The sequence below is a fragment of the Lepisosteus platostomus genome, chromosome 8 (genome assembly GCF_059453375.1).
Source record: "Lepisosteus platostomus isolate fLepPlt1 chromosome 8, fLepPlt1.hap1, whole genome shotgun sequence".
Lineage (NCBI taxonomy): Eukaryota > Metazoa > Chordata > Actinopteri > Semionotiformes > Lepisosteidae > Lepisosteus > Lepisosteus platostomus.
In genome coordinates this window covers 8341395-8354631 of record NC_142618.1, presented here as the reverse complement: position 1 = coordinate 8354631, position 13237 = coordinate 8341395, and the positions used below count along the sequence as shown (strand labels likewise).

General features: G+C 36.2%; 1 protein-coding gene across 2 annotated transcripts in view; it reads left to right on the top strand.

Moving 5' to 3' along the window:
- c8h8orf34 (chromosome 8 C8orf34 homolog) overlaps positions 1-13237 on the top strand; it is a 150589-nt gene that overhangs the window by 34223 nt on the left and 103129 nt on the right. For both annotated transcript variants that reach the window (XM_088642285.1, XM_088642283.1), the window contains exons 2-5: positions 3180-3327; positions 4693-4824; positions 9592-9720; positions 11824-11852. In XM_088642285.1, the coding sequence (XP_088498411.1) occupies positions 3180-3327; positions 4693-4824; positions 9592-9720; positions 11824-11852 (438 nt within the window). The remainder of the gene's footprint in view (positions 1-3179; positions 3328-4692; positions 4825-9591; positions 9721-11823; positions 11853-13237) is intronic.

Below are 13237 nucleotides of genomic sequence, written 5' to 3'. Positions count from 1 at the left end.
ATCAGACTTCCTTCCTATATTTGCAACCTGGTGCAATGTCATGTCTTTGCAGTTAAATGTTAGTGCACCTCTGCCAAAAAAGATTGCCGTTTCCCTGATGATAACTTTTTATAAGAGAGAAATGACAGGAGAAATTTAAAATTAATCTTCAGTGAAGCCAGCAGTCTAAAGGGTGATAGATCCAAACATGTGTGGTTAATTTTTAGCTCAATTTGTACTCAGAACTGATAACTTTGTCAGATGTACTATACGTTCTGTGGTTAGGCTCTGTTCCTTAACTGTTCTCTCTGAAATAAATGTTCTATCCTTCACCTTTCTAAAACTTTGACATTTCTGTAAAAAAAGGCTGAGGGACTCATGAATCAGATGTTGCCTTTTATTGCTTGCAAAAATAATTCAAATTTATTTATGAAAATGCCAGCAAATATTTTTTGTGCCACACTATTGACAGTATAATTTGCATGCTGTTGTGAGAAGCATTTTTCATTCTGTGTGGAGAGGACTGTTTGACATTGTATAAGAAGTCAAATTATATTTACTGTTCTTTTTTCTTCTTTTTGTAAGTGTAGACGGACTTTATGATAGGAAATATTACAGCTTTAAGATGAATGCTTTACCTCACCTCTGCTTTTTTCTGACTGCTTGGGACATTCATTCGATTTCCTTTGTACTTTGATTTTTTAATAATCTCCATTAAAAATGTTAAATAAGATTTAAGATCACTTTATTGGCCATATACAATTTCTGGTATTTGGAATTTGTCTTTTTCACATATCCCAACTTGCTCTCCATGAGACACAGACAGGGAGAGAAGCTTGGGGTCAGAGCGCAGGATCAGCCATTGTACAGCGCCCCTGGAGCAGTTGGGGTTAAAGGCCTTGCTCAGGGGCCCAACGGAGTAGGATTCCTCTGCCGGCCTCGGGATACGAACCGGCAACCTTCCAGCCACATTTATAATAAATACCATTTATAATAAATACAAAAAGAGGTATTTAGCTCTTCTGTTTTATTTGAAGTGGAGCAGCATTTTATCCAAGATGTGTGTGGTTTAGAGACAACAAATACAGGTATTTAAAGAAAGTAGTGCAGGCAATCTGCTGCTGGCGATTTCGATTAGCCTTCTCTATAAATAAGTGAAGAACACAGGAGAAACTGTGTAATTGTTAGATTAGTTAGACTAATCACAGTGAAGGCATGGGGATAATGTATAGACCAGGGAAGAGGTCATTTCTTACACGGTAGGTTAGAAAGGGTGCAGCACAGTTTGCTTTCTCATAAAATTATGCAGAATGGCAACTCCCCAGTAGGTCAGAAAGGGGTCAGAACGGTTCAGTGTCTATAAGATAATACTGAGAAGGTGCTCTCCCATAGGTTAGAAAAGGGAAAGCAAGCTTCGGTCTCCCAGCATTAAAGTTTAGACCAGGACTATCAAACTCAGTTACTGCAGGGCCTGGTATTTTTTCCAACTCAGCTCTCAGTAACATTATGGATGTAATTATTTAATTATCTGCATAACTGGAATATTTATAACCTGGCTCCACAATGTTTTGTAGGTAAATATACTTTTAAAAACATTAATGTTTTGGGTAAAACAACTGTAGAAGACCTTTACACACATCCTACAGTATACTGCATGTGTCTAATTAAATTGTTTTGTTAGTTGTTTTAGATTTGGGGTTACACATTTCAGTAAGATGCCGATTTACAGCAGTTGCAAAAAGATTGTGAGCTGAAAATTGTCTTGTGTGCCACGGTCCTGTCAGAGCTACACGGTGCTGTCTTAACTATATCTTCTGTTGTGGCATCCTTTAACTGTCCTTTAACCCTTTCTCTGAATTGCTTCTGTTCACTTTTATGAGCATGAACTATATGGCTTCTGTCAACATCAGTGGACTGTTAATTCCCTCGATATCTCCATGTTGTTTGCACTTTTTGGAATCTGGCCTTGTTTCCGATGACAAAGTGAGGCTTTAAACACTGGGAGACTATGCTTTCTGTGCTGCTGCACCAAGGCTGTGGAATGATCTCTCAGCCCCTGTTAGGTCTATAGTGTCAGTCAGTTTCACATTCTGTCTTAAAGCTCTCTTTTCTACACTTTAGAATTTGGGTGACCCTATCTGTTTTCTATTATTGTAACAGATTATTGTAAGCCTTGTAATGATACAGTATGTCATGAAAGGCACAATGTTACAATAAAAATTCTTAGAGCTTTGAGGTTGATTTAAGTACACCTTGGATTTGATGGAACAGGGCATTGGTCCCAGAAGTTAGGCACATTCTTAGGAGAAAAGACCAGGAAGAAAATGAACACTGCTTGCAATCCTGAATTTGCTCTGCTATCTGCAAGTTAAACGAGTCATAGTCTTTAGGGAATAGAATGATTCTTCCCAATTGTCTTCCCCTCTGAATGATTGGATAGTCCTTCCCATGCAAGCAGTCTCAGCTGCAGTGCTGACTGTGTAAGTACTCAGAGGCCTGCGGCTTCTGCAGAATTATGACCTTTGGTGTTGCAAACCACAGTTGGTTCAGTCAGCTGGGGTATGTTTATTCCCAATATAACAAGACAAATTCTCCTTACTACCACTGCATTAATACAGACTGTGTTTTTTGTTGTTGTTTTGGAAAAAAAAATGACAGACCTGCACATATTTTATCTTGGTGACTCAAATATTCTTGTAGAACCAGAGGGACACTGGAATTTGGAATTCAGGATTTTGTAATATGACTGATGAAAACTAGTGGACTGGGATCACTCAAAGTCTCTCTTAGTCACATCCACAGTCTGTGTTTTCAGAACTGACTGGCCTTTTTAGACAGATGGGACAGAGAGCTTATAGTCAGATCTTTTTCCCTGACTTTATTTTCAAAAGTACCTATTGTAGCCTTTATTTTGCACTGCAGTGAAAGAAAGGGTGATTCTTCCATTTGAGATCTGATCTCTTTAGACTTTAAAAGCTTTGGATGCCCCTCTGTGAGGTGGCAGATGGACAGCTCTGTTTACATCCCTAAGGTTTTAGCTGAAAACACGGTGAAAAACATGTACGGTATTTTTTATTTATATATTCTAGCAAAGACACACTAACATACTTCACGAATGTTCTATGTAAACGCTACCTCACTCTCGTCAAAACTGCAGATTGTCGGTCATTCTGAGTTTTTTTTTTATTTTGCTCTGATAGGAAATGATGACCAAACTGATAACTGAGACCCCAGATCATCCTATTCCTTTTCTCATCAATCACCTGCAGACTAAGCAAGGCAGCCCCAGCAAGCTACAGAGAACACTGTCTGGCTCGGCCGCCCTGTGGGCTGATACTGGGACAACAGGTGGGCCCTGATACATTTGTCTTTCTCATCTTGCAGCTCATGGAATTGAGGGAAAATGACCTGGGGTGTTAAATGTTAGTTGTCTTTCACTTTTGTTATGTCAGGTATCTTTACAAAGTTGATGATCACTTTCAGAAAAGAACTTCACACTATGATTGACTGGTTTAAAATGGAACGAAATGGAAATGACAGTGAAGCAGTTGTTCTACCTCAATTTTGCTGACTTTTTCAAGAGCTTTTTAAAATCCTCATTTGTGCTTGCAATTTCTTTTCTTTGTTATGTAGTGTTGTTGTTTTGCAGATGACTGTAAACCAGTTTCCTCTTTATTTTATTCATATTTTAAAGTATTGATTTTAATTCAGTTGGATTTTTATATTTATTCCTGCTGTATATCCAATTGTTATTAAATTGTTTACTTGTAAAAATGTACCTCCCAGTCCCCTGAGGACCCATCAAACATTTCAGAAAAGTAAGAAGCAAGTCAGCTATAGTGGTGCTTTCTTCTTCTTCTTTTTAGATTTCAGAAAAACATAAATTTCATCTGTGCTAAAGTGGGTTGACTTTTTTCAGTTGTCATTTTGGATTGAGTATTTATTTCTTATCATTTAACCTGGCAGGCTGATGCACTTATCGTCTTTGGAGAAAGCTTCTACAGACTTGTGGATCACATCCATTATTTCTGTCTTTTTTTTTAAATAAGGGACCATTTGCTTGTTAACACATAGAAGTTCAAACTCCAGAAATTAATAATAGAGATGTTATTTATAATCTATATAAGTAATAACAGCTGGAACAAAATATAAATTTGAAGGCATTGCAAACAAATATATTCACATCAAAAGTAATAAAGGATGTGTAATATACTGTGTTATCTACTGCGGAATTATTGTAGATGTATACAGCAGCAGCATATTCTGAGGCATTGCTTCTTACAAGAACAGCAGATATTAATACAATTCTGGAAATTGAAAAGAATAAAAAAACTGTTTATATTTGTATACAGAACAATAGGTAATTGGGTTTATAGTGTATCACAACTCATCTAAAAGAATTGACAAAAAAAGAAGTGCCTTCCCCAATTGCGTACTTACACAGGCAAAATATACCTAGTGCCTAAATAAATAAAAAACATTTGCTGCGCACCACTGGATTTTGTGTTGCAATCTTTGTTTTTTTCACCATGTTAAAAATAAAAGTGTACTGGAGAGCTGTTTATTTGGTCTCCACTCCACATCCGTCTACAATGCATTAAAATCCTTTGTTGGATATTTACAGCAGAAATTCATCCAGCAAAAACTGTGTTAGTGCTGCACAGTACAAGGATAGGAGATGAATCCTTCCTTCAAAACTGCTTCTTGTTTCAGAAAATAAAGGAACCAGGCGTGATTTCAGAAGTTATGAGAAGCCATGGCAGATCCACCCAAAAAAGCCTAAGAAATCCAAGAGTGACCTTGCTGTGTCCAACATTTCCCCACCATCACCTGAATCAAAGTCTTGTAAGTTTTGTTCATCTGGTTAAAAAGCATGATGTGAAATAATTCCTTTTCTGTGATGATACTTTCAAGTATACAAGCACATATAGAAAAGTTACTGTTGGACATATGTACAGTATGCCATCTTAATGGCCATGACTGATGTTGGACGAATTTGGATATTCCAAATTGGACATTGGACATTTTCCATTTGCATTATTCAAGTTGCCCTGTATTTTATATGTGATATCAAGTTAATCATTTTTATTTCCTGTGCCTTTGCAGGGTTAAAAGAGCAGAAAAGGTTTAAACCTTTTTTAAGAATGCACTGGCATGAAATAGGGTAATATACAATTCTCCATTTCAAATAAGTTCCAATGTGAAGGAGAGGAATGAGTGCTGGTTAATTTAAATAATTGTAAATGAAATATTTAGCACTACCGTTCATTTTGTCCCAGACACATTCATTATATGGCTGGTGATATGACATTTTCTGTAAATCTGATTTATTATACAGGGTACAGTATATGGTAAGGAGGTAAGAGAAGTGAGTTTCTTTGGTGGCCTTGGGTTATGTTGGGACAGGTTTATGATTGATCATGCCCTTTTCTGTCTGATGCCCAGTATCAAACACCACCAATCCCTGCTCCTCACAATTCTCCAACATAAGAGGTGCAGGAAGATATTGCACTAAATTAATAAAATATAAAAATATACGAAAGGTAAATGTAAAGGAAAGGATTTGTAAGAAATACTTATTATGCATTTACCATTTTAAATTTTGTTTATGCACATGGAAGAAAATGCAGCCAGATGCTTAAACCTGACCGTGAAAGTTCCTCACATTTGCTTTCATTCGCACTACTGTCCAATCATGAAAGGATTTTCAACAGACAAAATCATTAAATACAATTTTAAAATAAAAAGGGCGACTCAGGGTGCGAGAGTTTGCGTGAAAAATGATTACAGATTCCCGTGTCCTGTTTTATTATTTGTAACTTAAGAAAAAAAACAATTTCAGGTCCTTTGAACTTTCTGTGTGAGAGCCATAGTTTAGAATTTGATTTCTTTCAAAAATGTAAAGAGGCTGTGTCTACATCCTACAGTGAACTACGTGGTAGAGTAATGCATCAACCCCCTTTCAGCTCAGATGACAGCACTAGCCTCACAATAGCCTCCCGCTGTACTGTATGATATTCCCCCTAAATGATTTTAAAACCTTTGATGAAAGGATTTCAGTATTTTACACTACACTTCATTGAGTATTCATCTGCTTACACACTATTTCTCTCAGGGCATAGTTCTCCTTTAGGACTGAATTTTATCACAGCCTTCCAGTAAGTTAGCACTACTTATAATCAACTGGTAGGAAGATATTCTGGAAGTTGCCTAGGAGAATGTAACTAAAATCTGGGAAAGAGTTGCACACATTTTGATGTATTGCTTTTTTAAAAATAAACTGCCAGTTGTTGTTTTTTTTACTATACGTTTATCTAATGTAGAATAACCAGTTGCTTAAGCCTGGGGATTTTTTGCATATATTGATCTCCATGCACATGTCAGAGCGCCTGTGTCAGGTATGTCTCAGCCTGCCGGAAGAGTTTTCGCTTCTTGGGAAGACTTGGTCACAGCTGGATGGAACCATGACTCAGATCCAAACCAACAATGTCCTGGACACCCAGCAGAGCTCTAAACAATCATCTTTGCTGATGGAGCCCTAGAGAGCCCCCTCCCCCCAAATTCACTGTAGTTTGGTTTTGTAACCTAACACACATTCTCTTTGATTTCTGTACTGAGGACATTGTATGAAACATAAGTAAAATATGCCACCCTTGAAGAAGTAAAGAGGCAAAAGTGGAATACATTTTTTCCTAGAAGCAATATTGGTTGCATACATACTATTAATAAAGCTCTATGAACGTACAATCAACATCTAATTTAAATGTGGGAAAAAATAATTTCTAAAATTGCTAACATAAAATAATAAGAAGGCACAAAATCACATATCTTGTCAAGTCTGGTTCAGAGCTTTAGTTTCACTATAAATCAATAGGTTAGCCTTAAGGAAATTTAAATAGAAGTTTAAACATCAAATCAATCTTGTATATATTTTAAAGCATTACTTTAAAGCATTACTCCAAGCCACCATGAAATAAGCACTGTGGATCTTACAAATATGGATGATATTTAATTATCTCAAGAAATCACAAGTTATGCTCTGTATATCTGATCCCTTCTTGTGATGGTCAGACTGGAGTTCTTTGCTGGTTCTTAGACTGCAGCTAAGGAACACCATCTGCAATACTGTTCACACTAAAAATTATTTTTTTATTATCTTTAAAGTATTTTTTTTCTTTTTATTTCATTTTAAAGAATTAATTATAGCAAAAAAAATATTTTTGTAGAACTCCTAAATTTCTAAATAAAAATATTCACACCCTTACAAGGAAAATGAAATTAATTAGCTAGCTGAAACCACTTTAAGCAGTAGTAATGTTGACACAATTGTGTCGCTGAGCCGAGGACATTTTCCGTGTAAAATTGTACTAACTAATGCCGACTCTGTGGCCTTGTCTTGTGCTCAGCCTTCACTGAAGATTCTCAATCAGTCAGAGGTCCTGACTTTGACTCAGTCATTCTGGAACCTTGGCTCCATTCTTTTTTAACAATCTGAAAAGGACTGTGATGCACGCTTTGCTACATCTTTGTGTTGGATGCTGTGGTGTCGGGTTGCAAAATGTATTGAGATTAGAGGTACAGTACTTCCTCATATGCCCATCCCCTCCCAATAGTGGTAAAGGAAAAAAAAACACAGAATAGCTTCAGTCTGTAATTGAATTCTGTTATACCAGTTTTGGACTGCTCCTAGTGCTTCAAGACGAAAAGCCACCAGTTCATTGAGAGATGAAGAAGGTAGAAATCTACTCTGTGCTCTGCATTCCAGGAATTCCCATCAAGATTTAGTGATGTTTAGATCTGATGACTGGAGAGGCCATGGAAGGTGTGTGACTTCCTCTCGGTGTTCATGAAACCAGTCATGAATCGGTTTAGCAATGTGAATGGTGGTGTTATCATCTTGGAGTAGTGGAACATCTTGAGTAAACAATGTGTGCACCATACAGTAGGGTGCACTTGGTGGCTGAAAATGCTTTGTATTCCTTGGCCTTAGAGATGCTTGCTCATACAATAAAAGAACCTCCACTGGGATTAATAGTTGAGAACAGGCAATGTGGGTTGAAGGCTTCCTTTGGCTTTCTCCAAACATAAACCCAACCAGATGTAGGAAAAGACTAAAAGACCACTAATCAGATCACATAACTTTCTTCCAGTGTTCAGACTTCAGAGTTTGTTCTCGTTACACCAGGTTATGCATTGCTGTGCACTGGCCTTGTTTTCAAGTAGTTTCTAAATGGCAGCCCTACCATAAATATCAGCCTGGTGAAGCTCATGACTTTTTGTTGAGTATGGATTGTGGAGGTGTAGATTCAGTTCTGCGGTAATTTTTGAGGCTGCTGTTTGGCAATGTGTAGCAACTATCCTGTTAAGTGTGCCTGTTGATGAGTTTGAAAATTCAGTCCTCAATTTAAATTTCGCATATCGCAGGGTGGGTCATCCTTGCTCATTACAATTAGTTAATATTGAATTGATTGAAAGTGAATTGATCTTTAATTGCTCAATTAACTCAGGTACTGTAGTTCACCTTGCAGTTTACTACTTAAGGCCTTCAAATTCTTTGCTGTTTTTTCTTCCATTGATAATGGGAGAAACCATCCAATTCCTCAGCCTTTAATTCTAAGTTTTATTTTAGAAGTAAATTGGACATTAAGATATAAAAAATATTAAAACGTTGTAGGCAATGATGCTACAACATTTAACAGTGTGAACATTTTGTAATCTTTTGAAAAAATGGTTGAATACTAGAAATAATTGTAGAAATCTTCATCTTAGATTCTGTCTTTATTCATAAAGACAAAACTTTATTTTTGAGAATTTTTTTGAGACATTTATAGAAATTCAACATTTTATTTGGGGCATGTGCTGTATGTCACTTTAAGTACGTCACTTAAAGGGTAGTAATAATGGATAGAAAATTGTTTTCCTGATTTTAAAGAGAACAGAGGAAATTTCACTTTTGATTATCTCCATAATTTCTTGAGGTCATGATGACAACATCACTATCCTTGAGCAAAAATATGTCCTGCAGTAGAACATACTGTATTTTATGTCACAAATGTATTTTTTTTCACTGTAATCTACAGTATATGTTTCTGTGTATGTTTGTTACAGTGCCATGCAGTTTCATAATGGACAGCGATAGGAACCCAAATAGCAAATATTTATAACACAGCTATTACACCAAAGTTAAATAAACATGACACACAAGTTTTCTGGTCAATTTTATATTTAGGTGAGAGATACATCTTCATGTAATATTATTTAATATTATTAATAATAATGATTTTGTGCTTTTCATTAGTTTTTGGAAATAACATTGTTTTATAATTAGTATTTGTATTCTAATATATAAAACATAATTTGGTTAGCATGATCTTAACTGCATTACGTTTGTTTTGTTAATACTAAAAACATTAAATATGTAATGAAAAATCTATATCTGACATGAAATTGAGCAGTTCAGTTTTTCCTGCTCTTTTGAAAAATTGAAAAATAAACAAAAACCTCACTCCGGCACTGCAAAGTGTCAATGCAATTTGCCTGAAACTGTGTTTTCAGAGAAGTATATTGTAAATAAAAAAGTGTCATGCTGTTTGTTCTTTTGGCCATTTCCAGTGCCAAGATCAATTGAGCATCCTTCATGGGACTGGAGGACCAGGCCAGAGAGCCATGACTTTGATGAGCTGAACCATATTCTGCAGGAAAGCAAAAAGCTGGGAAAGGCTCTGGAGAATCTGTCACGCAGTGAGTATGCTATTCTTTCTGCATTCCCCACGTTCAAAGATTTTATGCTTCAAAACACAGCCTAAAAACATTTTTTTGCAGAAAGGCTATTTGTCAGGCTATAATTGCTAGAAAGACTGTTGTACTTAAAATAAGTTGCTTGTTTATTCATCCAGTCAAACTTGAATCGCATATTGAGTGGTGTGAAAGCTTGTGGACCTGGTATTTGTTTTTGAAACAAGAGGGATATTTATTTTGTTTGAAATTACTTTTAAATATTTGGTTTAAACTTGGGTACACTTTTTTCATTCAAACATTGATTATTTTATGACCTACCTCCATTTTGTTGTATCACAAACAAACGAAGACGTGCTAATCTCAAGACCTCCCCAACTGCAGGGGTTGAAAGTTGAAAGACTTTGTTCTGCTGCATAATTAGGTCCTTTGATAAATTTGATCAACATAAAGAAAGATTTCCGCTACTTTAAATAAAATGTTTATATACGAGAAAATAATCAGTAGAATTGTAGAGCACTTATGGAACTTTTGTCATCGTTGAAGAAAAAGCAATGCAGTTCCGTTGGGTAGGCAGAGTCTGACTTCAGGTAGAACTCTGTGAATTATTTTCAGTGGTGTGTTAAACATGAACCACTGCAAAAGGTTTTTCAGTTGAACTGAAAGTATTAAACCTAAGACATTCCAAAAACTAAGATGGAGGGCATAGTATACATTATATAGTACCAGGTTTATGTTCATGTATGGCATGGTTTTTAAAAACAAATACCAAAATATTTTATATCAAAATATTGATATCAAAAGGCTGGCTGTGGAAAAGAAACAAACATTTTGCACTAGACTCCATTTTATTATATTTTATGTTTTGCAACTTATGTGTATCTTTTGTAAACAATTATGTAGGTAAGAATTACATTTCTTTTAAATAGATCAACCTCTGGAAAAATACGATTATTTGCCACATTGTTAATATGTGTGACTGGGCCCTGGAGATATGAGAATATTATGTAAATAGACCTTCATTGAACACCTGCCATAACTCATGGTCAAACCTAAACTATAACAATTAGCGCTAGTCCCAAATGTAACTATGGCAACCGGTCTCATTAAAGAACTGTAATTTGAATGGGCTTGCAAACCAGTAGATTCTTAAAGACTTGTAATTTGTTCACCTTTTAATCTACCTATGTGCATTCTCACATGGGTTTAATTGTTGAGAGTGCGCTTTTTCACATGGGGTGAAACAATTAGGTGTGTGAATATAAAGGCAAGTCTCTCAGGGGTGTTAGTTGTGGTTGTTGCAGATCTTTTGGGTAATTTCTACAGTACTGTATATGCCAGAAGCTATATCACCCAGCAGCTCACACCTGGCAACTCACTGAAGCTCAGCTGGTGTGAGTCTGGCCAATAGATAGATGGGAGACCTAGGAAAGCTGAGGCTACTGCTGGGAGAGGTTTCAGTAATGCCAGTAGGGGGCGCTCACCCTGCAGTCTGTGTGGGTCCTAATGCCCCAGTATAGTGACAGGGACCCTATATCGTAAACAAGCTCCGTCCTTTGAATGAGAAATAAAACCGAGGTCCTGACTCTCTGCGGTCATTAAAAATCCCAGGACGTTTCTCGAAAAGAGCAGGGGTGTAACCCCGGCGTCCTGGCCAAATTTCCCATTGGCCCTTACCATTCATGGCCTCCTAATAATCCCCATCTATGAATTGGCTTCATTACTCTACTCTCCTCCCCATGGTGTGTGGTGAGCGTTCTGGTGCACTATGGCTGCCGTCGCATCATCCAGGTGGGGCTGCACACTGGTGGTGGTGGAGAGGAGTTCCCATTACCTGTAAAGCGCTTTGATCGATAATGATGATAATTACTATTACAAATAACTTTAAACCATAAGTTACACCTAAAAGGCTAACTCAAATCTAGTAGGAAATCTATTAGATTTTAGTTTTACGGTTCAGCCATCAAATGTTCACACGTCAAAAAATGTCAAAACATACTGTATGTTAAACATTTCTGCCTTCAGTTTGAAAAACCTAATTAATATGGAAGAAGAAGAATTGTATCTGGAAAATGCCCTGTTGAAACAAATGTCTTTATTGTTTTACAGGCATTGCAGTTTCTGATGAACTTGATCAGGTAAATAAATACTAATACTAATAATGTGCTTTTTCATGTGGTGCTGTGAATTATTCAGAACGCTTTGGGTTTTTCTGACTGTATATTACAAGTTATTAAATCATTCTCTAAATACTGCATTGCAGTTTTTTTAGTCCTCATACATTTTAGAATTTGATGTAAACAGTTGGTATGTCAAACATTCTTTTCACACATGATGTGAAAGCAGGCAGGCATACTGTTTTTCAATTCACTGTGCATATGTTTATTTTATATTTTTATGTATGTCTTCTTTCTTTAGGCAAATACATTCTCACTGTACAGATAACTTCTTGATATACTAAACTCAAAACTTTTATCTATTTACAGTAGATTTAAATCTACAGTTGGAATGTGGATTAAAACTCCATGGGACTCTTTACAACTTATTAAAATTGTTATATATTATTTTACAACAACACAAATTCTGGCCTTTTAACTTAGATCCTTATATGTTATGAAAATTAAAAGAGGATTGTGCTATAAACAGCTGAGGAACTATTGTTATATCACAGTACATCCATTTCATTTGTTGTGTGTAATTTTTGCCAAATTTAGTTTCCTTTAATGTCAGGAATGCACTTAAGAATTTCATTAATTTTTTTATGGACTGATATTAGTTTCAGTTACAATGTTGAAGATGTTCCTGATGTTGTATAGCTTTAAATTATGTCACACAAACAGTACATTAAGGACCAGCAATGGACGTGTATTCTTTCCAGTGTGCAAGTCCTGCCTTGCAATATGTGTTCCCAGGATAGGTTCTGCATTGTTGTGGGGGCTGCTTTAGAGAAGAAGCAGTTTTCTGATTATGCTTGGCTGGTTGACTGCATTAAAGGCTATGTGTGTTCTGTTGTCCATTGCCATTCTCGATTGGAATGCATTCCCAGTGCTTCCATTAGTGTGTATGTCCAATTCAATTACTCCACTTTTCACAGTTTTCACAGTAATGTTATTTGACACAGCCAGGCAACTTTATAAACGCCCTACGTTTTGTAATAATGGATTAATCAATACTGTCGAATGTAAGCAGAACATGTTATAGTTGTTCTTACTCTGTCCTGTTCATAAAAGCGATATTCAGTACCCAGAAGGAAGGCTTTTAAGTCCATTTACAGTAAGTGCTGTGATCTAACAGGAAGTCTCTGTGTTTTAATTAATTTAACACCATTGCGCCACTCTCAACTTGATTACGTACTTTTCCAGTCCTGTTCTTAAGTATTAGTGCTGGGATAACAATAATGCATTTGACCCATTTAAAAAAAATCAGTAATGTTAAAAGTAAAAAATCGTTAAGACGCCACCAGACAGTCTCAAGTGAATGAAAGTAGATTATTTATGAACCAGGGGAGAGAAATATGATACGA